This window comes from Hermetia illucens, chromosome 1 (assembly GCF_905115235.1).
Source record: "Hermetia illucens chromosome 1, iHerIll2.2.curated.20191125, whole genome shotgun sequence".
In the NCBI taxonomy this organism is placed as follows: domain Eukaryota; kingdom Metazoa; phylum Arthropoda; class Insecta; order Diptera; family Stratiomyidae; genus Hermetia; species Hermetia illucens.
This window is the reverse complement of record NC_051849.1, coordinates 43,881,726-43,908,181: the sequence shown is the minus strand read 5'-3', so window position 1 is coordinate 43,908,181 and position 26,456 is coordinate 43,881,726. Positions and strand designations below refer to the sequence as shown.

Here is a 26,456-nt window from a genome sequence, read left to right as displayed (position 1 = left end):
TGCATCAATTCTCTCGTCGTTTGTGTGTATCGCTTCTTCCTTGCTGTGATCGGAACAGCCTTTGCTACTATCAATACCTGGTCGTCCATTTATCTCGACGGACCTGGGCGGAAAAAGTTGCATTTTACCGCTTCACCTAAAGGAATCCGGGTTCGTTACCTCCTCCTTATGACTTGTAGTATCTGCTCCGATGGTCCCATAGTCAAGAAGAATGGCGTCAATATCCTTTTTGTCCTTCAACGTTAAAGGTATTTCATTTCTTTCATCTACATTTTTGTTCGTTTGTTTGCCTAAAAATTCAGGCACAGGCTCACGTTCACGCATCGCAGCCGTGGCAATCGCTAGCTTTTCGCCTGTTGCTACTCTTGTGCCTGATAGTAGGTACTGTTCATCCTGCGGTCTTTTCCCCTTTTTGAACTGCCCACGCACCAAACAGCAGACAGCCGTCGAAAGTTCCTTGGGCTCTCATTAATATTTCCCCTTGTACGCCTTTTGAGTTAGCTGGACTAACTTAGGATTTTTCTCTAGTTTAGGGTATGATACCTCCGCGAAATCGCGGTTGCCACATCTCGGGATTGCGACAGAGTGGCGTGTTGGATTCCGAATCCGTAGGAATCGTTTACCTCAACCGACCACTCACAACCCTATCTGGGTCGCCGTAACGTCTATGCGGGGAGGTACATGGGCGTCCCAATGGCAAGTACTGGTGGGATGCTCGCTTACAAGGCAATAGATGGTTATTGTACCAGCTTGCGTCAGTAACTGGTGTGTGGGTAAGTGCCTGGGACGCAGGTACTGACTTTTAGTTTTCTGTTTTGTGTATATTCCCCATAGTCATTTTTGTCCACGAATGGGCGTTTACACCTGCCCACCTGACTTGTACATGAACATGCCCATGCACGCAGACCTGCAAATTCGGGCAAGGGCACGTTTGTGCACCATCTGGAACTCCCTTATTCGAACAAAGGGCGCGGCTAATGGGAGATCTGGTAACTCCTCACAGTCTTTCTGTCTGCCTGTCGGACTTTTTATCTCAAAAATGATTACTCCTGTTGGTACGAAATTTGGTAGAAAAGTGGGACCTGAGAATACCCTTGCATGCAGTGACTTACATAGCTACATGTTGAGTTTAAGGGGTCGCCATGCATGCAAAAGGGAGATTTACATTTTTTTTTTCACCGAATATAATCATGTTGGGTTACTTCAAGCACCCGTTTTCAGAAACTACCTTTCCTCAATACATATCTGCAGCTTTTAGCTTCCGGTTCCCCGACTTATTTACTTATTATTTATATCTTGTAAAATTAGATCGTTTAGTGCATGCAATTTGAGAAATAGCGAGCAATCCATCTCAAATACTTCATGCCAATTTTAGATATCAAATTGTGCCTGCCATGATCCTAAATTTACCTTTTCATCCGAAGCCATCCTAATTTCCGGGTCTTTAAAGCAGAGTAAAATGTGTTAATTGTAAAGACCTTTTGAGAATAGCACGTAATGGGTGGAAAAACAAAGGGAAATCAAATCATTTGATCACAGTCTGTTTATCTTTCCCAACCTCTTAAAAAACGTTCGTTTGAACGTATTCTCCTTAAATTTTAAATACCATGATTCAAATTAGGATTCAATCGAACCGTGAAAGTTCATTTCAATTTTAAGGACTCGAATTTGATGAATAGATGTAGGCTAGAAAATTAAACAGGAATTGAAGTTTGGGAAAACCTAGCAAATTTGGGAAGCTCTACTCTATTCTTCTTTCTTTTGATTGAAGCCCACTCTACATCACTTTTGCTTCTAAAATCCAAACTGTAATTCATTTTCAAGCGGCTTTTGTCAAGAATATTATATACAAGTAGCCCTCTGGGTACGGAGGTTTTCAAAAGAAACTCCAAGACGAATACCCTGGCATAAAATTAATGGAATGGAAGAATAAGTTTCATTACAAATTGGTATAGATCATGCACAAAATAACACAAAACCCAGAGAACAGCATTTTGGGGTAAGTATAAAAAAGCAATTTGCTTGGAGTTCTCAATTCACTCCATTGTGTATCCTGTTCTTTGAAGGTCACCGCCTTCCACTTTCTGCGTGTCTTTGGACTCAGTGTACCCTCGAAATCGAGAGGAGTCTACAAAGTTCTATAAAAGTAATTTGGTAAAATGAGTGTATGTATGTGCGTTGAGTACGAAGATTATCCTTGCAAAGCAAGAAAACGAATTAAATTAAAGTTGGCAAGAATGCACTTAAGTGATGGAATGTGTTAGAACAACTTGGAATTGTCGTTGCAGTTGGCGAATCTATGAGATAAGCTGTTGCCTTTGCCGAAAAACTTTTATCTGAAAGGCGGACAAAAGTCTTACTATATTGTTCGTAAGAAGTTGCAGTTCAAGATACTGAAGCCAAACGCAATCGCGCTATACTGCCGCCTTGGCATCTATCCTCATGTACACAATATATCGATTGCAGACTGAAACGTTATTGAAAATTTGAAGGGCAAGAAACCATGCACTGCTAAAAGTCTCAGCAATAACAGCACAGCCATGGTTTTGGAACAAATTCCATTCATAGAGCGAATAGTCGTTGAATATACTCCAAAAAGGAATAAATAATCTTGACATATTCAAGAAAGTAAATCATATACGATGCCTGATATCCCAACTCCCTTGATAAATTCAGTTAGCCTCGGTTCACTGCACAGAAATGGATTGAATACCGGAGTGAGCTCCTTTGCTCTTTCGTAAATAAAATATCCTTTGAAGGCAATTTGAGTTTGCCTTGAAAATTTTGTATAGAAAATTACATTTGTTATTCTTGCATAAAGAATATCTTTTACTGAATATCCGAAATTTATACAACAGAATTGAATTTTAAATCTCCTGCAATTAGTTTGGAACTTCATCAAATTGTTGTGCTCACTTTCTCTGAGAGCGGATTTTGCTGCAAGCGATTAGAACAGACAGTGTCCTCTGGACCGGCAAAAGGTTATCATTTCAGCATGTTGAAATGACATTCAACTCCTTTACTCCTAAAATAGTTGAATAGGCTAGAAGATCGGTTTGTAACACAGCTCACTGCAGGACCTATTAGAAAGACAGATCCTTGTAAGAAAAAATCCACGAGTTGACGGCAAAAATATGGATTGCGGGATCCTAAATATAATCCACTTTGAAGTGCATTCTGAGATATCATTAGCGTTCAAAAACCTAAAAAGTTGGCGAAATGGACGTTGAAAGTCCGCCCGCAAATACTGAAGCTCCATCGGAGTACTCCGTCGACGCGTGCTGCTCGCCTCTGTGCAAGCCAGGCTCGAGAATGTGAGGAGGACATTTAAGCGCTTCGATCCCTTACATGTCATTCTTCAAAATTCACATGTCAATACTGGCGGGTGGATCCGCATCGAATCTTGAAAATAACCGCACAAACCTAGGGATTCGCATAAGCTTAACCAGTTAAACCAAAATGCAAACTCAAACCTGAAATGAAAAAAACAAAGGGCCTGTAAATAGTCGTTTTATAAAAAAAAAGTTTCCCCCTTCAGTCTTGATAAAAGCTCGCGGGGTTTTTTATGTCGTCATAGTAACATTTTTTGTTGTTTAATTTTCAACCCTACTGCGTTAAGGAAAAAGGATTGAGGCATATGCTCTTACTCCGTTAACAAATTGCAACAGCCATCCACGCTTAAAAGGTTACGGTGCCTCGAATTGGGGATGTTTTCACGTCAAAACGCTTGGCATTAACTTTCAACACCATTTTCCCTGGTAGATAGAATAGGGGGGCTCTTAAAAAGTAATGGCGTTTCAAATGTGTGGTATTTTGCCAACATCGTGGAAAAGTTTGGTTTATGATTGGCGGTGCCTAGGTGTGATCTAGTCCCTAAATGTTGCTAGAGATAGAGTAGACCAGTCACTTGGTAGAAGAGTCACGCAACTCACATATATAAACACGGCTTTCATTTAACTACTGTTACAAAGCTAATCGGGTAATTCAAAGGGGCTGACCCCGCCTTTGAAAAAGGAAAATTGGGTTCAAGGAAAACATAAAAGCAGTGACAACAACTCCGGATCACCAAGACTCTACGGATTATTTTGAAACAATGGACGGAGTACAAATCTTCGCATTCTCAGTTTTCGAGAAAGCTTTCAGTAGTGTAAACACCGAGTGTATCTGGAGTACTCTACGTAGGCGAGGAAGTGGAGTCAGCCAGCTTTGCATTTTTTCGCCAATATTATTCCTTTTAGTTATCGAGGACGTTTTCCATGCTACCTCGTTTGAAGGATGAGGAGGAGTTCAATGGATCTTGACTTTCCTCAAGCACCTCGACTACACTGATGACATCTGTTTGCTCTCTTACCCAGTCATGGACTTAGCCAAATCGCTGTCAATTTTGAAAGAGAGGCAATTAGAGTTGGAATGAAATTAACAACCTACAAAGCCAACTTTCTCAGTATGAGTGATCATCGCGCTCACCCTACCTGCATTAATGAGTAAAGCATTGAAGGCGGTGGTTAATTTGTATATTCAGGAAGCCTGGTTTTTACAGACGGTGGCACCGAATTAAATGTTGCCCGATGCAACAATAGTGTTAGATCCGCTTTCGACGCCTTATATAAAATCTCGAAAAACAGTTGCCTTTACAAAAACATCAAGTTAAGACTATTCTGTGCTAGTGTACTTTCTGTGTTACTATATGGAAAGTAACCCCCCACTGTCACCCGAAGGCTTCGAGCCGGAGTATGCCGCTCGGATACTACTATAAAAGAGGAACTTGATCGTCGCACAGGCCTACCATCCGTGCGCACGAGGCAGTTTCTAGGCCAAAATTTAATGAGGGACGACAATATCATGGCTGTCTACGGCAAGCAGCGGAATCCACTCTCGCAAAATGGCCGATGAGTGGGTTGCCTCCTGTGCATTTTTAACAAGGCAGTGGAGGGGTACTGCCAGAATTTCAGGTGGTTGTGGAGGGAGCTGAAGCGCATTTCAGATGATCGCAAACGATGGCGCGTGACTGTGGTTGGTGTCTGTCTGTCTCTTCTTTATTGTAGACGAAAACGCCGAACGGGAGGGATCTATAAGTAAATAGTAACGGCGATGAGAACACTAAGGTAAGGGTCGGTATACAGAAAGGCTAACTTCTGTTGTCATGGAAGGGTTGGAGAGACAGCTTGGCGCGGTCAGTAATAATCCACCCGGGCTACATGTTCAAATACGCATTTCACCTGAACATCCTGAAGACGGGTAGTAGAAAACTGTCCGAGATTCGCGAACAAGAGAAGAAATCTAGAGGAAACTCTCAATGAAGTGCTGGTTCTGGAAAAATCGTAGGAAGAATGCTAACTTCTCAGGACAATTATGATACGAACAGTTCCATGATTGAGTCCAACAATCGTAAATTGACAAAAACTCAGAAGACTAGGAAAGTTAACCCCGCATTCCCGTAATTCATCATGGTTATTCCATGGGGTTATCAGCGGCCACTCCGAGGACCCTAATTAGCGCTGCTGTGCGTCGTTTTCATGCCAAAAACGTTCAATATTGCTGCTGTTATGAGAGCATTCATAAAGGGCAAGGAGCTCTCCCACCCTGCAGTCATAAATCTCCCTGAGGTCCCCAAAGAATGGTTTGCCTATTCTCCGTAGCCTGAATCTAGCAAGAGCTGGGTAATCGCAGTACCTGAGGGTTTGCACCCTCTTCGGCAATGAAAATTGTAGGATATGCCGAGTCTGGTGGCTTGGTCCCTTATAGGTCAATGCCCCGTGCAGAACGCCGTAATCTTGTATTCATATGCATGAGGCTGGCACAAGAGCTCTCGCGATCAGGTTTTGTTATAAGCGGGCCAAATCCTTGGCACAGGTGGTGAACCTTCCCCGTCTGAAGATCGCGGCTGCGAGTTGATTCCACGCGAGTAGATTCCACCTTTGACAGCCGCCAGCCGGACATCGACTGTACCCGCAGAAGGACTGCCAAGACCAAAATCCCGCTTGGTCAGTCCGTCTGTTTGCTTATTCCCCTCTATGTTCCTATGACCGCAAACTCAGAGGAGGTGACCTTGAGTGTACCACCCAGATCGTTCAGCGCGTTTTTGCCCTGTTCCACCAGCCTGAAGGATGTGGCCGCTGAGTAGAAGGCCTTAATGGCCGCTTGCTTGTCGGTCAGAATAGCCGTCAGGCTTCTAGTATTGTCACTACTTTCGCTAGGAATACACTGGCGAAACCTAGGCGACTATATGACTCAGATACACTCTGTGTATTCTTGAAAACTTCCGCACCGACTTCACAGACCATCTTTGGCCCAATCCGTGGGGAACGCCCAGATTTCCTGAGGTACTTCGCTTAGGAGTGACTATGGCCAATATCCGCGCTCACGTAGTCTCATGGTAAAACGATTTTAAAGCGACGATTCCTTACATTGTTGCAGTTGCATCCATTGTCAAATAAATTGGAAGACGCTGTATTGTGCGTATCTGTGGAAATTTCCGCATCGACTTCACAGAGGATTCTTGATACGTCAGTGAAGAATACTGCGCCATAACCTTTGCGGACGTTATCGGTCTTTCACTCTGATCTGGTTGGAGGCGATTAGTTCCCGCAAATGCACCTGTTATCACTACTATCTATTCAGCAAGTTTATTAAACATAATCGTTTTCCATTTCAACGTATATTGATGTAGTAGCAGTTGATTTAGAGTCAATTATTATGGAGCTAACACTTATTCTTTTTCATAGAACTTGAGGAAAAGTTTTGCTAGTTAGTGACTTCCTTAAAAGATACTATTCTTTCAAAGAAAGAAGTCAATGTAAAAAGTTATGATTGTTGACTTCCTGTCTTCGAACAACTATTTTTTCTCCCACTAATATGGTATGATGTGTTCTTAAGTTTTCTTAAGTCTTATATAACAAGCAAACATTTGTCCTTGGATCCCGGAACCTAACACTTTCCATTCATAGTATATAGTACATGCTGGAAACTCCGAAAAGACCATAGAACTTTCCCTTCCAACTCAACTTTCTTGTTAGGCGAACCTTGTGTCCATAAAAGTGAAAAAGAACGAACTTTCCTGTAAATTGAGAAAAGGAAGACGCTCTACACCATGAGGTCTAACTACTTTCATGGTTTATCTTTGATTTCTTCAGTTGATAAAACGTGGGAAATGCTACTAACATCCTGGAATCACAGTTCAGGTATGCCATGAATAATTCCTTTAATATGTAACTGGCAAGTCATTGACTCGACGGTTTAAAGTAGTATTTGCAGTCACCTCTAGAGGGGAGCCTTGATTATTTTGGAAAGTGCATTAAGAAGCACTCCCCTCTCCGAACAATACTCTATTCAATATTGCTTGACGTGGAGAAATTACATTAACAATCCATTTCTTCAAGTCGTTTCACAATCCTGAATTCAAAGAGGGCACAAACCATCCGCTCCAAAAGGATCGAGTTCTCATTTGCTTCTAATTATGCTCCAGAGTATTCAGAGGTCGTTGTTAGGTGCACTTTTTATGCACTTAAGTTGCATTACGCGGAAAATGTCAAATGAAATTAGGAATTATGAATGGCTCCATGATTATTTCGTAAAGCAATGGATGAGTGCTTTGAGAGGAAGCTTGCAGCAATAGCGTAGAATTGTGGAATAAAGGGGCTCCCAGTAGCTCTTTTGGATTTTCATTTATTTGAATTGCATTCATATCGGGTAGTTGAGGTGACTACTTCTAGAAACTACCGTGCCGGATTGCACGTTGGATGAGAATATTATTTGAAGGGCTTTTATTACAAATAGAACAACATGCAGGGAATTTATAATAGTTTGAATTAGGAAGAATTTTGTCTAACAATCGTAAGAAGGAATATTTCATGAGCGAAAGCAATATGGGGGCAAATTTTCCATTTTAAAGTACTCGCTAAGTAGAGTTAAATTCCCAGGGTTCTTAGGTAGGTATCAGTCGCCACTCCGAGGAGCGCTGGGGTGAGCCGTTTGATGGAACAAACTGCCAAGACCGTGGTTGTTGTGGGAAGATTAAGGGGAGCAGAATTCAGCCAGGTCAGACTTTCAGAGCCAGTGAGTGGCGTTTACGAAGGGTAGCAGATCTTGAATCCTACAACCAAAGATCTTCTTGAAGTCCCTAGTTTACCTACTGTCTACGGTTTGGCTAGAGTTGGACATCGCAAAAGAAATGGTCCCCTATAAGCCAACGGACCGTGTGTTCATTCTGTACGCATTTGCACGCCTCTAGCCGAAAAGCTCGCACGATAGGGTCTTGTATAGGATGGCCAAATCCTAATCGACTCGCTGACTAGCCGGAGGTGAGGCTTTGCCATTTGAAGTCAACAGCGGCCAACTAGTGCGAGTACCACCTTTGACATTCGTCAAGTAGACCGTGAAGAGAAGAGCCTCACCTTGCTAGTCCGTTGGCCCGCTCATTCTCCGCTATGTGCTATGTCCCAAATTGTACTGTGAAAAGGAAAGGAGAGTGTGGACCATTGGCATTAGAATACAGATGAGCCTTCAACGCAAGTCGCAGATGAGGTTGTTACAATTTAATCCAAACACCACTAGGCGGCGTTGGATTTCTTCTCGCAAACCATCCGGGTGAAAAACATCGATGTGGCAATAATTAGTGAGCCATATCGAAATTACAGTCCTGGCATTTAAGCCAAAGACGAGTCAAGCGGGGATAGCAGGGCTATCCCTCGTGGAGAGTAAGCCTTCCAAGAAATAATGGAACATCCAGAGGATGAATTAATTTGAGCGAAACTGAAAGGAATCTACATATATTGTTGCTCCACTCATTGCTACACGTGTTGAGTGGGAGCAAGTGCTGAATAACCTAATTCTGGGCATAGAGGACGTTAGCCGACAATCATAGCAGGAGGGCAGTCGGACAACGAATGTGACGAAACGTGTTTTGTTCAAAGAACTCGCGGATCTAGATGTGGTATTCACGAATTTCGGCACCTCATATACTCTCCTACTCTCCTCTCCCTCGCTCTGAAGGGCTTGGGGCCTATAGTTGATGTATCTCTAGATGGCACCACCGGAGAAAAAGTCGCTCGAATTATTCACTGGGTGAAGGAAGCATGCGATACTACTATGCCCAGAAGGAAACTGCTTAACAATAGGCAATTACTGGTGTGACAGCGAAACTGCGATTTTGCATGCCCCATGGTTCCGTGCAAGGAGGTTTTATCAAAAACATAGGGACTATCGAAATCATACACACGCATAATTGCGGGTCCGCTTGAAAGAGGCAGTTACGAGGAGCAGAAAGAATTGGTTAAAATAGCTATGCGATCATGTCCACTTTTGTCGTGGGGCCTACACGGTGGTAATGCAGTCACCACTGCAACTGACTCGCTCGCGTCTTCTAAGAAAGATTGCTGCTACTCTGATTCCTTACTACAAAAACAGCGGTGCTCCAATTCAACGAGGGTGCGACACTTCTACTTATCAAGGAGGAGCTGCGAGAAACATGTTGTAGGACTGCCGACAATATGGTTCCAGGCTAGAATAACCTGATCTGACCTTTACCCCCACACCATCGTGCCTAAAAGAAGGAGTATTCCCTGTTCGGTGGAAAGAGCAAAAGTTGGTGTTGCTACTCAAACCCAATAATCCAGCATAATATCTCGTGATTTCCCGTCGCAAAGACAACAGCTAAAATAATCCAGGAACGCATCAAAGAGCATCTTGAAATCTTGATCGACAGACAGCAGGCTGGTTTCCGCTCCTGATCAAGATCTTCGCTGCACCTGTTCTTCATCGATTTTAAGGAACCTTTCGATAGTGTCAACAGGCAGTGAATTTGGCGTGCTCGACGTTTGGGGGGGGGGGGCATTCCGGAGAAATTAATAGCTATTATCAACGCGACCGCGCGAGGTAAAATCTCGGAGGATTTTGAGGTCGAAAGCGCAGTCCGTGAAGGTTGCATCCAGTCACCGATATTATTTTTTTTCTGTTATCGGTCAAGTTTTTGATGGTGCCCTATCCAAAGGACGTGGAGGAATTCAATGGATGATTATATCTTTCCTTAAACACCTGGACTAAGCTGATGACATCTGCTTGCTTTCTCACCGGGTCATGAGCCTTGGCCAAATGGCTCTGGATTTCGAAAGAGAGGCAACTAGAATCAAACTAAACTCAATACTAAGCTGAGGTTGAGATTGTTTTGCGCTAGAGTTCTTTCTGTGTTGTTATATGAGAGTAGCACATGGAAAGTGAACTCTACTGTTACTCAAAAGCTCCAAGTTTTCGTCAATACCTGTTTTCGTCGCATCATCGGAATACGAAGAACTTGGTCCGCGTACAGGTTTGGCACTCGTATGCGATATGATAGGAAGACGGAAGTGGCAGTAGATAGGTCAAACATGTGGGGGGGGGGGGCGACAAATGCAAGCAGAGCAAAGCAGTGGAATTTACTCTCCCAAGATGGCCGACCAGTGGGTGGCCCTAAGGCCACTTGGCTCAGAACGCAAAAATCTTGTCTTGGTGGGCCGAAAAACTATCGCCTACTTGCTTCTAGCCGGAGTGGTGTAATTCGTTCTATTTTAGGCGTCAACTGTGTGGTGGGGGGGATGGGAATAGTCTACGAAGTTAAGTTCATTCCCAGATATGACTTAAGCGAAAATACGGTGAGAGAAAGGGGCGTGAACCTGGAGAGCATGGGTAGTTGTTGCTGAGGTGGAAGGAATCTGCCATGCGGTTTACTGTGAAATGTTTGAATAAAGGACGAGCTGCAGAAGGAAAAAAGAAGGAGGGAAGCAAAAAGGAACAGAAGCATTTGTGCCTGAAGGTAAAATCATCCCGGGAAGTAATACCTAAACTGTAGTCCTGGGTGGAGGCGGGGGGGGGGGGGTGGTTGGAAAGACCAGGGTGGTTTCTTGTGGGTGAGAATCCCACATCTACCCCCAACGATCACGCGGTTGAGCTGGAGTGGACGTACAGATTCTTCTAAGATTCTTACCCCTTCGTGTACGAATCGAAAAACAAAAAATAAGAGGATGGAGCAAATTGAGGTCTTTTGCTACGTAAGATAGCAGAGCCCTGTAACACTTCCCACACAGTTCTCTGAATTAAGATTCATTCTATTGAATTTCTTGGTCCATTTTATTCCTTGCCGGCCACCATCCAGAGAGCCATCCTCGGACGAAGACCCCATTTCCATGTAAGGGTCCTCTTGCAGTAGTAGAAGGCAATGAAGGCCTTCTTACATTTGAAGAAAATACCAGTCTGTGTAAATTTATGCGGAGGTGGAATTCGGGTTCCCTTGTCTTGATAAGTAACATGAACTCCTTTTGGTTGAATTTGTGGTGAGTTCCCACCTTGTAGGTACACCTCTATAAATATTCCTCTCATGATCTCGCTTATAAATAATAAGAGGGAAGAAAATCAATACCACCAAGCCGTCGGCATTCGCTACCACTTTCTAATGCATAAGACGTACTTCTAATCCTATTCCGGTGAGAGCCTTCTTGAAGTCTCTGGTATTAACGTTGATGAATGCTCTCTCGATATTCAGGAGGGCAGTTGCCTGTATCATAGGGGCCGCTCAGCAGTGCTATTTATCTTGTGAAGAGCGGTTTCTGTGGATTTGCATTTGTGGTGGGCTTGCTGAGCTTTGAGGAGGACTTTTCTGTAATCTTGCTAAAAAGGATGTGCTAAACGCACAGAATCCGTTGGAGTCTTGAACACTTAACAGGTGAAGCCTATTGGCTAATAGACGTTTGCAGACTCATGTGTGTCCACTCTCCGTACGAAAATCAGGTAGTCATGTCTTTGAATAAAACACAGCTCCGATAAATCTCTATAAGAAGAGATTTATATGCCAAGGAGCTGTTAATAACCCAACTGATTTTATCCTTGGCTATTACCTTATTTATATTCTCAAACGATTAAGATTACATAATCTCCATCGAGGGCACTGGCTCACAGTTCTACTCGCTGACAAGGAAATGCGTCCGAACGAGTAGCTCCGGGGATACATTAGTAAATTCCGTCCAGGAGCCTTCTGATTTTTTAAGAAATAATGGAGTCCAACGGTCGTTGGTCAGTATATTATTGAGTTCGGCAGAATCGCTAATACTTTTGATATGCCGACAGGAATCTAGTCGGGCACTTTCTAGCAGTCCTGGTGGTCCACTTATACCTCTTCAGACAGTCCTTGTAAGGCTGTCAGTATTTATGTCCGCAGCAGATGCTGAAGGCTCCTCCAATCAGCTTCTTCAGGTTAAAGAGATGTTCGTTCTACAATGAATTTTTTTTTGGCAGTATTTTGCCAGCAACTCTAAAGGCAATTTCGAATGCCTTCTCAGAGCCTGATCCTAGTTGGTCCGTCGTATCGATGTTATCATTAAGAGCACCGAAGAGTATGATGATTTGTAAAAGCTTTTTCCAGTCGATTTTAACGGGGTCTTTGAAAGGTTAGGAGGTCGAGAGAGAGCGAGATTTAAACAGAAAAGTATTCTGCTGTTTTCCAGGAACCATCTCTGATCAGAAACTCTCCAGTTCCTCACCCTGGAGGTCCATTGTCAGTTAGAAAGATGATATGAAATGACTCCTTCTGTAGCTTTATCATGGGCAGGTCATTCAAACTCAGGTCAAGGAACTCAGAACGACGTGCAGTTCCGATTACTGTCACTTGTGCTGTGGAATCAATCATTATATTTTTTTAAAGTTATCTAATTATTTGGCATTCTCAGTTCTTTATGGCGGAGTTGATGTCTACCTCCTTAAGGAAGTTAGCCGAAACGTATTTCCAATATTAAAGACTTATCTGGTCACCATCAGACCAACGATATTCATTTCCTCTAACGATTTCATGACGGCGTCGATCAGGTTGAAATCGTCTTCAGATTTTGCACGAACCGAAGAAGTCCGTAGAGAACTGGTCCTTGCATTCTATTATGTGGTACCCACGGACCGCCTGGAAGGGGTCAAACCTCGGGATAAGTCTTCTTTGCTCCTCCCCGCTATCTAAGAGATGCTCAATGACTACTGCCAGCCTTTCTGCCTCCGGAGCCAGTTTGTAACATTCTCCAAAACCACGGTGAATGACCACTAAGCATATCATTGAAAGGGTTCGCAGTGTATCCTCCTGCAGCCTAGCATTGCGATGTTGTTGTCTGTAGAGAATGCATGGCATCCGAGCACTTGCAATTTCTGTTCTATTTGTTTTCCTAAAGTCAGTTGCTTTTGGAGGTGGCAAGTTCCTTTTCTGCTAATTTCACAAGCGGTTGTTTTTATATTGCTTGACAATTGCCTAGGATTTAACGTAGTTTTTTCTCTCGCTCGCCGATAGTGCTGACGTCTTTTTCCTTCGCAATTTGGTTCAGAATATAGATGGTCTTCTGATACCAGCTATCAAGCAGGAGTTCAGCGATTCACCGTTTCTTCCGACAGCTTTGAGCCCCAACGTGGAGAATTTTGAAATAGGAGTACTGTGGGTGGTACTTGGTTGGAAACTCCTAGCCGGGTTGCGCTCCCATCATAGCAGCGGTACTGTGGCTAATACCGGTGTACTACCTTCGGCGGGTATTATTTCCTGTTGGGATGCACCATCTCGTCCTCCCCTTCCTCTTCTGCCAACATTCATTTTTGTTTTTTAAAGTTTTAGCCTATGTCATAGTCCCATGAATAATCAAAGAAAAATGTCCACTTTGGCGAGCCCGACCACCAGAGTGAGGATCTTAATTTAAAGCGAAGGTGCCTAAAGTAGTCAGAGCCTAAATATTAGAAACCAGGGAGCTTGGTTTGGTCACGCATCCTTCGGGGTGTTTCACCTTGACTGGGTCCTGTTACCGTTCCTGCTTCGGTTCATCCCCACCAGATTCGCTTACACTTAAAACATGATTAGCAGGCAAATAGGTATTCTTCGGTTGATTGAACCTATTCCTAGCCCTGCTATGTACACTCCACCGCGGGAAGGTCGTGTGGTATGGTTGCCAGTTACCCATGAATAGGACATGTCACGTCAACCACGCCTACGTGCTACCCTTGACGTTCTGCTAATCTGTCCAGGCCGCCCAATTGATGGAGTTAAAATGAATTTCATTTGATTTCACACATACCGTTTATGAGATTCACCCACGCATAATATAACTTGCCTGTACATTGGTTTATCCTAGCACTTTGATATCACCTACAACTTGCAATTCTGACATTGCAAATTCAATTTGTTCTAAGGTAAAGCTATAAAATATCTTACAGAACATTACATGGTGGCAGTAAGGGTCAACATTGAAATCTAAAATGGCTTAATAAGCCGAAATAATCTCTAAGTGCTCTGGTGACATTGTCCCCACTTTAACAGAATCAAATGCCAACTTGTCATGCTCCACTGAATTATCTAATCAAGGTAAGATCATTCCAAGATTTCACATGTGTCATACAAAGTATCCCCACATGTCCGACAAAGTCGTTCAGTTGAGTTCTGATTGCTCCACTTCTCGCAAGACGACCCACGTTAATATGGGGGGCGTTGAACGATGTCGCTTCGTTCTGCCTGAGGAGCCAAAGCAATTTCGAAGATTTTCAGGCGAAACATAAGATTTGGGATTATCCCGTGATAGATTAGGGGAATCAGTCGTCACTAACTCGAATTCCACGGCTCACGAGCTACACATATAACGAGCTGAAAAAGAAATTGGCTTCCATGATTCAAATTTGTCACTCCTCCATTTTGCATTTTCATTATAGTGCTTCGTACCTAATTTGTCGGGATCCTTGAATCCTTTTGCTAGGATATTTAACCCCGAATGGAATTCGCAATAGAGTCAAACTTCTGAAACGCTGGCTGATAATAAGAAAGACATTCTACTGGTCTAATTGAAGCAAAGTACCATGAACTATGTGTCTCATAGTAGGGGGTTGGATATGCTCAGGCACATATGTATCTTTTTGAAATGATGGGAACTTTGATTTATGTTCCTTTAAGAAAATACAGCGTGGTTGAGCGGGTGTATGTGAAGGGAGGTCACGTTAATTGAAATTGCTGATGGCTGAGCCACGGCTCGTTCGTATGCAAAACTGTGCGAGGGTGTCTGAGGATTCACCTAGTTATCAGGGGATCAATCAAGTGTAAACGATGTGAGAACATTCACACGAGACTTGTGTGGAACTCTGATAAATGTCATCGGATGCGCATAATGATGATGATGATGATGCCGGTGCTGATGAAAATCGAACGGAATTTGGAAGCCCATCCATCCTAGAGTCTCTGATCGATAAACTCACACTTGGGCATCCTTCTTACCTCTGACGCTTTCTTTATGAGTTCATAAAAGAGAAGATGATGGGAAATTTTGTGAAGTTTATTTTCCTCCGTGACAAATGATTGATATGCAGAATAATATTTTGATGCGTTCACAACATATATGCGTTGTATTTTTATATTTTCGCAATTCTCTTGGATGTTTATCTGGTTGTTCTCAGATGTCAACGTTTTTCAATGAGCTTCTAATGCTTTATGATTTTAAAAAAAGTAATCTTGATTCCAAATAAAATCAAGATATTTGAAGGAGTAAAATATTTTATTGTTCAAATATCAAGAGGGGATTTATTACAACATTTATGTCTGACTCTTCAGGAATGTTGTTTCGGGGGCTATAGTTTCATGGCACCGTTTCTATTGTTGATTTCCTGCTTGCTGGTGGTGCTGGTGGTAAATCGCTGGTCACGTTTTCCGGAAATGATACTTTGAACATTGGGGTAATCATCGGGGCAGATCATTGTGGACCACACATTTACTAGTTAGGCATGCTGTGATGAATTGGAATGACTTGTCCGTTGCACGTCCTTCCCAATCTGAGCAACCTTCAACGTTCAGAGATTCCGCCATTGCAATCCAAGTTTTCTTGGATCATTGCAGTTTTCGAACAGGCTGGGGGAGTTTTAAATGCCGCTGGTCAATTTTGTGCAAACTGGAACATTTGATCCTTTGGTCGTCATTTAAAAAAAATTAAAATCGATTCAATGATTGTCCTTCCGTCTGTTTGTCTCTCTGCATTTCTTTCAATTGACGGTAGTCGTTAAAAAAGTCGGTTTAGAAATTGGATGATTAGGCGGTAGTTAACTTTTCCATGTCGTTATTTAAGCCACTTTGAAACATTTAGAATAATTTACGAGCGTCTTTTTGGTGAATTGTCCCATCCTTGTACCACTCTAGAATAGGTTTAGTGCCGAGGATAGGTCTGTGACCCCCTGGAATCATATGCCGTTCGCGAAAATATCGATGGTGACTATGCCTATTGTCACACATGCTGCTTTGTCTGAATTTGTATAGTAGGCATACGATGCTGGCAATGCATTTAATCGATATGGGGCTGCAATTTCTTCCCTATTCCCTTTCGCCACCTACATGTATTCATAAGGCAATTATGGAGTTACTACCACATGGGTTTGTTGCTAAACTCTCAAGAAATAGCTTGAAGTTTAATTTTTGGTCAATCATGACTCCGAGATATTTGTGCGTTGGTTGCGAATATATATTTTATTCGCCAATTCTAGTCTGTATCTATATTTCAGTCTGCCCATCTGTAAGTCATTTTCTTCTTCTTCTTTTTCTTCAGCCTTTGTCCCGTTCGCAAGCGGGGTTGGCTATCTGTAAGTCATTTTGTCACCTCCAATATACTTGAAAACGGTTGAACCTATGATTACGAAATAGGATACACCTATATGAAATCTAAGCCTCAAAACACGTCCCATTCCGCTATCTGTTCAATTAAAGTTAATAATGTCATCCTGCTATATTTTAAAAATTTATCCAAAAATAACCTTACATTCATTTTAGAAGTACAGAATAAGGGATGAATGTAAAAGTTAATAATTATGGCATTATAGTGGAAAGTTTGATGGAAATCCCACCACTGTTAACAAAATTATAGTAGGCAAAGGTTTTCTACTTCACGTGCGTTCCCCGCAGCCTCAAATATTCTGCCTAGAATATGGTCTTAATGTATACCAGTTCCACAATGACTCTTTTCGGACACCACCTTGCTGTACTAACCTGTAGTAGTTCATCATTACACACACTAAGTCTCGAAAAGAGATGAAGATGTAAGCGAGGGATTTTAACTCCCTAAGTGGTCCGCCACTTTCCGCAAAGATGGAGAACTGCAACCCCCCAAGGTCAATATCAACCGCTTGTATGATGCAGCCATCTACTTGATGGCGGACCGGACCATATGGAAAGAAACTTTTGACCGCTGGGAGTGATGGCGAGCAAGGCGCGCTTGAACTCCGATACCGAGCGAAATCCTGAGAAGTTCAACGTAGGGTGCACCATGACAAAACGCAAATTTGCTGTTGCGCTGTTCTGGGACCAGAAGATGCCGCAGAATGCTCTTACTTCAGAAGTGTATATTGCATCACGAAGAAAATTGCATGTAATCGCAAACCTTTAGAGGGTCGTACGAAAGACGTTAACGGTCCACTCATTATCCACAATGATGAGCAGCTAAAGAGGTAGAAAGAATACCTCACCATGGTTCTTAACCATATCACATCTTTTGAATATGACATACGAATACAGACTGTTCCTCCAAGCAGGAGAAAAACCATCTGGGCCAACAACGCTCTTAAACGGAGTAAAGCTACAGCGCTTGATGGTCCGAGACTTTTCCCAATGAGTGGGCGAGGGGGATGATTATTAAGATTGCGCGGAGTCTGGATCTTCGCTTCACCTGCTCTTCATTGATTTCCAGAAAGTTTTCGATAGCCTGAAAAGGGACTGCTCTACGTAAAAGGGGAATTTCGGACAAACTAATAGTTATTATTGGAGCGACATATAATAATAATAATTATCGTTGTCGCAACAATCCATATTGGGTCAGGGCCTTGAAGTATGTTAGAGCACTTCATTCAAGGTAATGTGGTCAGCATTGCGCTCGCCCGAGATTATTACCCTGATTTGACTCAGGTACTCATTCACAGCTGAGTCGACTGGTGTCCGACATCCAAACACGATGATAAATCCTTCCGGCACCAGTTAGATTTGAACCGCGACCTTCCGCTACGACAGCCCAGCGCTCTAACCACTTGAGCCATCCGAGCACATATGATGGCTCAAAATGTCACCTGCTTTATCGACGTCTTAAAGGTCTTAAAGGTACAAAGCGGAGTCCGCTAGAATTGAACTTTGCCACTGAGTCATTCCTTCTTATTATCGGTGATGTTCTTCATGCTACATTGGTCGGATGACGTGGAGAAGTTCAATGGACCATGAAATATTTTTTCAAATACGTCGGCTACATTGCTGACATCTGTTCGCTCTCTCAATGGCTCATGGACTTTGTCTAAATGGCTCTGAATTTGGAAACATAGAGAAGAAGAGTTGAACTGAAAATAAACACCAACAAAACAAAGGTTTTCAATCTGACAGGTCGCAGCATCGAAGACGTCGATCAATTGGTATACCTAAAAACCGTGGTTTCTACCGACGGTAATACCAAATTAGATGTCTCTCAACGTATTAACAGCGCTAGGACCGCTTTCACTGCCTTGTCTAAAATTTAGTAATGTGCTTATCTCAACACCAAAATCAAGTTCTTGATGGCTACCAATGCCACTCGAAAGCTTTAAGCCTTTGCAAACACTTGTTTGCGACATGTTGTGGAAGTACGCCGGTCTGATACTATTTCAAACAAAGAACATTACGCGGAAGCGGCGATGGATGGGTCATACATTCAAGAGGGATGGCAACCGCATTGACAACTACGTCATGCGAGGAAGAATGCGGAAGAATGCTCCTATATCAGCTTATTTATACAATATCTTTTCGGCTTAGCTATTGAAACTATTTGCGGTTTTCTGCTTAACTTATCTAATTCCAGCATCAAATTTCAACACTGCGATCTCCTGATACACTTCAAACCGTGAGCTGTGTGTCCGCCTTCAAATTTCGTAAGGACTCCCCCCTTCCTGTTTTGAATATAATTTAGTGTTCATTGGCTTACCTGGGTATTTTCAACCACCACTACCCCGATCTTTTCCATATGGCAGTTAAAGGAAAAGTGTTCCGTTAAAAGCCCTACTAGCGTTTTCATGTCCCACTTCTTAAGTGACAAAACTGCCGCTCTGGCAACCTCGGGTTCTTTCAGAAGGATTTCTCCCTGCCGCCAAGAGTTCAAATTTCTTCTATCGGCTGCGTAAATCTTTGCAATTTCACATTTCAGAGTAGACTTGATGGATGGCCGGATACCAAAATCTTATTCTGGTCCCTTCATTGAGGATCCAGACTTTTGGCGAGCCAGTCTCCCACCTCTCTCATTACAAGTGATGAAACATCAAATGTTTCGTTCATTCGATTGAATTCATCAATTGTCATCGTTGTTTGGTGCTGGTAATGATGCCCGATTTTTGGAAAAGATTTGAATGGTGAGACCTCTCCATTTTTGTCGCAGACATTCTCCTGCTGCTAATAAAATGGCATATATCTCTGACGGGAATATGGTCGCCATTTTGCAAGAACATCCCCTCGCCCGACCCGTCTTCAATGACTACCTCGTTGGTGATGATTATTAAATCTGTAATCTGGAAACCACTCTTCTCTTTTGGTACGACTGTGTATGTCAAAGACAAATCTGGAAACCATATCGTCCGGCATCAGAGCTGGCGGATGTTTGTCAAGGAATTTCCAGATAGACGCATGATCGTATAATTGGCCCCTTTCTCCGTCACATACTGAGTTCCCAAACTTGCTGATAATTTTTGTTTGCCTTCCAGGAGCTATGTCCATTACCAGGAGCCATAACAGAGGGAAGAAAACTTTCCCTACGGGGAGTTCTTAAGACATCATGCCTCAATAGACTTTTCCACTCCAGCATGTGATGAATCTAGCTGATTAACAGTGATTCGACTCTATACTGCTTTACTGGGTCACAAATGTCCTAAGGCGTATTCTTTTTCGGACATCACCTTTTCAATTTTTGCCGTGAGTTAATGAAGTGTTGCCTCCGTAAATTTACCTTTCTGGTAGGTATGTATACCATAAGAACCGATCTACTGGTCTCTCTTGTCGTAGGCTTAGGCTGATCGCCAAGAATTGTATGCCTGCATATTGCCGGTGCTACGAGCGATGGCCAAAGACCATCCTGACCGGCCGGAGACGACTAAGAAAGGGAAGCTATCCCAAAAACCGAAAGAGATGACGAAATTGATAATAAAGGTCCGCCCACAAACACTGAATATCATCGTCAACATGTATGTACTTGCATGCCTCTATGCCAGACTCGGGAATGTGGGGGGTCCTTTGAAAAAAAATTCATGTGTCTTTTACTGATGCGTGGGTCTGCACCGGAGTCTGAAAGTTCAATATCTGAAACTTGAAAACTTGAAAACTTGAAACTTGAAAATTACGGGGGCACGTGTGAAACCAAACTATCAGTGATGGCGAACAACGCGACTAATGTCGATATCCTTTTTCTCAGGTTTCACTCGGTAACGAAAGAAGGCTCTAAAGAAGTCAAAGGAACGTGTTGGACATATCGTGCATGAATGTTTGGGTATACGAAAGTTCTGTTCAAAGTGGGTGCCGCTAGAGCTTACAGTAACCAGTAACAATGAGCTGATTATTCTGAACAGTGTTCTTCCTCCATAAAAAAAACCGAATTAATGCTCCGATATGTGACAATGGATGAAGTATGCCTCCACTATTTCATCCCAGAATCAAAACGATTATCATCTGACTGGGCTGGAAGTGGGAAACCGACTCCAAAGCGTGCAAAAACACAACAGTCGGCTGGCAAGCCTATGGCATCAGTATTTTGGAATATGCATGGTATAATATTCATCAACTACCTTGAGAGGGAAAAACCATCATTATCATTATAACATTACATAGCGTTATTGGGGCGTTTGAGGGATGAAATCGCAGAAAAACCTACCCATTTAAAGAAAAAGAAAGTGTTGTTTCATCAAGACAATGCATCGTGTCACAAATCAATGAAAACGATGCCAAAATTTCATGAACCGATCTAATTGCTTCCGCATCCTTCGTGTTCTCCAGATCTGGCTCCTTTTTCTGTTCCCAGACCTCAAGATAATACTCACTGGAGAGAAATTTAGCGCCACTGAAGAATGAATCGTCCAAAATGAAGCCTATTTTGAGGATAAAGACGAATCGTACTATAAAAATGGTATGACCGCTATAATTGTTGCATCGTCCTCGAAGGCAACTATTATATATTGAACAACAAAGTAAAATTTTATCAACTTAAATTTTTTTTCTATATAAGTCAATGAACTTTTCAGCGCAACTGTTATATTAGCAGATCTGAATCGAGTTTTCCAAATCCCCATCGATCTGTTTGGTGGAAAGTACGAAGTTGTCATCAATCGTCAAGAAAGCTAGGACGAAGCGGAAGAATGCGGAGTTGTACTGAGATCCGTAGATCGAAAATGGTATGGGAACATTCCTCGCAAATTGGTCTAATCCATCACCAAATGCGGGCCCAAGACTCCCTCAATCTCAAAACAAAACAAGTCGGAATACGAGAAACTGGACGCTTCGGGTATAAAGGTTTTGGGTTCATTTTGTGTGAAAAATTTCCTATTCACGTTTTCCCATTCGCATATACTTGCAAATCAGAATATTCCTAGATGTACATATTTATTTTCAAATTTCAACTCTATCGCTCATATATAATATTAATTATAACTGTACCAAATTTTGTACTTCTGGGATGAACTTAAGGTGGGTTTCTGGGTAAATTTCTAAAATATGGTAATATACTATTTTTAACTTTATTTGCACAGATATCGGAATGGGATGTATTTTTAATCATAGATGGATGTATCATTGTAATTTTTCGGTTCGATAGGTTCTGAGAAGGAGACCTATTACATTTTTTGGAGCATACATTTTGAGCCCCCACTCCTCTGTGTTTCATCCAGTATCAAAAATATTATCAGTTTCGAAAAGCACTAACTGAGCCTTTTCGTCTCATATTCCAAACAACCATATTCGGTGAAGAAAAGTTACACCCTCCTTTTACATGCATGGAGAGCTCCCCTCAAACTCAACATAAAAAGGCGTCACTTGATGTATGTAAAGGGCTTCATAAACCACACGTTCTCATCAAATTTTATCACAATTAGTTAAGCCGTTTCTGAGGAAATCGGGTGTGACAGAAAGACAGACATACAGACATCGAATCGATTCGAATCAGGTTTTGTTTTACACAAAATGCATACGTCTCATCAATGAGATTAATTGAGTGGCGGAGCTTCACCAGAGTACAAGAGGAGAAGCTAGCTGCTGGGGGGAGATGTTCTTCGTGGTCGGTATACGTGCCCTATATTTTGTGCTGGTCTCATCGACCGGAACAAATGACAGTCTGAAGGTGCAATGTCCGTAGAGTAAGGTGGCTGAGGCGAAACTTCCAAGCAAAGCAACTTCAATGTTCCTTTTACGATTTTCGGAGCATGAGATCTAACGTTGTTTTCAAGTAGAGTCAATCCGTGTGTCCCTCGGCCCATTCAAGTCGTTGGCTGTGCAAAGCTCGACTGTGTAAAGCTGTCATAGTTCCATTCGGCTGCAGCAACTCGCAATACAGCACACCTTGCTGGTCCCACCCGATACGCAACATAAGCCTCTTACCGTGAATGTCTCGTTTTGGTGCCGACGTTGATGATTCACCTGGCTTTGCTCTTGTTTTTTTCGATTAGGACTGTCATAGTGAGTTCACTTTTTATCACCGGTAATTATTCGATATAAAATTGACTTCTTTTTGTATCAATCAAAAAACAGTTCTCAAGTAGCTAATCGTCCTCCTTACTGTCTTTCAGTTAACTAGTGCGGTACCTTTTAACTAGGTGGAATCGAAACTTTACTGTTCTCACGATAAGCTCGCTCTTGTGAGATGCCCGGGGAATTTTCGTAATAGAAAAGTCGAGATCGGATTGAAAGAAATCAAAAGATTGGACTTGTAAAGATTTGACTTGATTTACTTTATTTAATTCTTACAATACTTTTTTATTACTCGCGCTGAAGTGATCTGTCTCGCGGTTGGGAACAGAAAAGTTTCGATTCCACCTCGTGAAGATTAGTTAAAGTGGTGACCCCGACGTGATCTGAACACGCAACCTTCTGATCTGGAGTAAGGACCGCATGGAAATAAGTCGGTCTCTTCTGTTCCCAACCAACGGCACTTTTTTACCGCTGGCTCTCCACTTCCCCGGTGCGTTCTGAAAACGCGTGAGTGGAGAGTTTCCACGTTCAGCGCCATCTACCCGTCCGCATCCGCAACATCCGAAATAAATTTCGAATGCTGCAGATCCTGCCGCGCCACAACCTAATTTCCTTCTTTTTCGATGAATCCAAGTTTGTGGGCGCGTTTTCCAACTGTCGTTGACTCAATATTCAACGCGTCTGATAGTTTCATCAGAGTTTGACATGGATCGTCTTGGGGTAATGCTTCCAGTTCTTCGTCTTCAAACTTATTTGGAGCACTGCGGCGTGATTGACTGTAAACGTCAAAATGACCACTTTTGAACCGGCTAAGTCAATCCCCGCATTTGCTTTCCAATAGTGCGTAATTTCCATAACCTTCGACAAACAATCTATGACCTTCAATGGTAATTTTTTTAAATTTGCAGAAGTATAATAAAATTTCCCGCAAATGCCGCTTCGTAGGAGCAAGATTTTCCATTTTCGGACGATTAAAAACTACTCTGTGCACTTCAACTATCTGTCAAATACCGAATTTAGCAGTTTCACTTGTCAGTAAAATGATATGATATTTTAGTGTTATCCTTTTTTACAAAAAAAGACATTCCAGCACCATCTCTTGTAATACGTCTGTTATTCATTCCGCCTCCCAATAGGTAGATTTAGCTACAAGGATAATATCCTGCAGATCATTTAAAAATTGACTCCAGCGTTACCACTATTGCTTCTCTCATTCAGTTTACAACTTTCTATCGATATGAGTATGTCTGCGGAATATTGCGATTATCTTCGAGATGTGATTTCATATGCTTTCTATAAAATAAACAGAATGTTGGGAAGCTTGAAGACTCTTCGACAATATTCTCGAATAGTCCAACCAATGTGTATTACTATGAGCTCTTGTTCCTTGGTTTCGTATTTATCTTATATTTCCAATATTTATAGCTTCTTGAATTTTATGTAGTATGGAAGGGGACTGTGGAGTGGAGGAGACCCCTGTATTCAAGGAATATTGTCTCCTCTTTCGATAGGAAGGAAAAATATGTTTTAGTTCCGTTTCCTTGCAAGGAACCTTGAACGAATTTTTATTTTCCAAGATGTCCTTGCAAAGTTCGTATCGTTGCATCCTTGATATGAAATGCAAATTTCGAAAATATTATGCAAAACTCGCACAAATATTGCCGTTCCAATATTTCATGAGTCCTGCATGCAAAATTCATAAGTATCGCAACCTACATGTGTATCCGTCTAACCGATAAATCATATTCTCCTGTCTTCGGCACAGATCTGAGCTGAATTCCCTACTGGAGCGGTGCTGCTTCCATTGCTGGTTGGCCTTTCTCTTAGCAGAGTAGCTCCTTGTGGAGGCAGAAGATTTAACGCTACAATGACTACAACGATAACGACAACAAGCACGTCTGCTGAACCAACACCAGATCCTTTGTATCAACGGGAGCTCGAGTGTGTGCAAAAGTTAAATGGGAGTACATCAACTTTAGAGGCTGGTAAGTGACCGCACGTAGTAAAACATATCAGTAAATCACTAATTTCGCTACGAAAGCCGAGGAACAAAAGGACATGTGAAAGTGGTGTCGACATAAGGGTCGGCTACCTTATCTGTAAGTCGACTAAGCACAATACATCACGGCAACATAATAAATCGTCCTCTCCGTACTTGGCTTGATTCTTCCTCGAGCAACTGTGAATTGCTTTCATCCTTTTGTGTTTTATCCTTAGGCACATATTGTCCGGGCACGTGGGATGGATGGACCTGTTGGCCAGACACTCTGGCCGGCACTTCCGAATACGCACCTTGTCCGGATTTCGTGACCGGATTCGACCCAGCTCGTAAGTAATCGTTTATTTCATTTCAGTAGTTTTGTGTTAGGATAAAGATGCCATCTTGTCCGGTGACTTTATTATAGTATGCCCTGGAAAGGAACGGGAAATGGGTGCTTTGAGGCAGTAATTCGGGGTATTATCAGCAATAAATAGGCTGTGAACTCATTTTGTATATTTCCGTTCGATTATTTTCCGACACCGAGTTTGATTGCAGTAAATCATTGGGATTAAGTTCGGTCCGGGAAAGGATATTATCTGGGGTCGAATTTCATCCTATTTCGAACGAGCAAATGTTATGGTTTCACGCCACGAAATTAGGAGCAAATATCTGGTTTTAACAATGTCACCAAAAATGCATAAATATACGCGCGACTTCTACGGAGATGACAGTTTTTAAGAGATACTTTTACGGCCATGATAAAAGACTCAAAATAGCATATGGCTGATCCGAGTACTTCAAGAAATTTATGTGCATTGTAAAATAAAGAAGGTGCTAGAAAATATTTCACTCGAAAGGACGAGAAAGTGAGTACTGACATTCATCCTTTTAAGATCGCATTTCAAGTTTATTCCCGTCTCTTGGCAATAAAATTTTGCTGTACTTATTACTTGAAAATTCACACTTAAGGAAATATGATAGCGCCATATATCTTCTAAAATGGTCTCCCAAACTGCTCAAATATTCCAGGATTTGGCGTCAATTGAAGGAGCCCAAAAAATGTGCATGCGGAAAAATCATAATTATTCACGTTATTATGAGTCCTGAAGACATTGTTTTCTACTTAATTACGCTTTCAATCACCTCACAGTCGTGTTAATTTGTAGGAGAGATTGACGGGGTATCCGGTCTCTGCCTCCCCCACAAGAATCAGCCAAAATAGAGCATTGTAATCCGACACAATAATGCTCCACAATAGTGATTCTCTTCTGTGTTTGTAGGAATACTCATTAACTAGCTTTCACTTCTAGGATACGCGCACAAGGAGTGCATGACGAATGGAGAATGGTTTCGGCATCCGCTCACCAACAAGACCTGGTCAAATTACACGACCTGCGTAAATTTGGACGACTTGGAGGTGAGTCCTGGTATCAATTTACTGAATAATTGCGTTACGCGTTTTCCTTGTTCGCCATCTAACAGAACGTGATTTTCATTTCTCGTTGCAGTGGAGGCAGAAAGTAAACTTAATCTACGAAACAGGCTATTGTATATCGCTTATTGCTATCTTGCTGTCCTTAGCCATTCTAGGATATTTCAGGTAAGTGTTGGCTTGTGTAATCACTTTCCTTACTTTGATGTGAATAACATGTTTGGGAACCCAAACGGGTTAACGCCTTTTCTTTGGATTTAAATTGATTCCGTCATTCCTTTTCCGAGACGTTGTTCGGTTCCTTGAATGACAGGATTGGAATTGGAAGCGACCGATCCTATTTCGCAATAATGGAGAACTTTTTC

At 42.2% G+C, this 26,456-nt stretch overlaps 1 protein-coding gene across 3 annotated transcripts in view; it reads left to right on the top strand.

Moving 5' to 3' along the window:
• The window catches only part of LOC119646512 (calcitonin gene-related peptide type 1 receptor), a 247,275-nt gene that overhangs the window by 125,113 nt on the left and 95,706 nt on the right, over nt 1-26,456 (top strand). For all 3 annotated transcript variants that reach the window (XM_038046969.1, XM_038046968.1, XM_038046967.1), the window contains exons 4-7: nt 24,444-24,663; nt 24,896-25,006; nt 25,970-26,076; nt 26,168-26,259. In XM_038046969.1, the coding sequence (XP_037902897.1) occupies nt 24,546-24,663; nt 24,896-25,006; nt 25,970-26,076; nt 26,168-26,259 (428 nt within the window). In that variant the 5' untranslated portion in view covers nt 24,444-24,545. The remainder of the gene's footprint in view (nt 1-24,443; nt 24,664-24,895; nt 25,007-25,969; nt 26,077-26,167; nt 26,260-26,456) is intronic.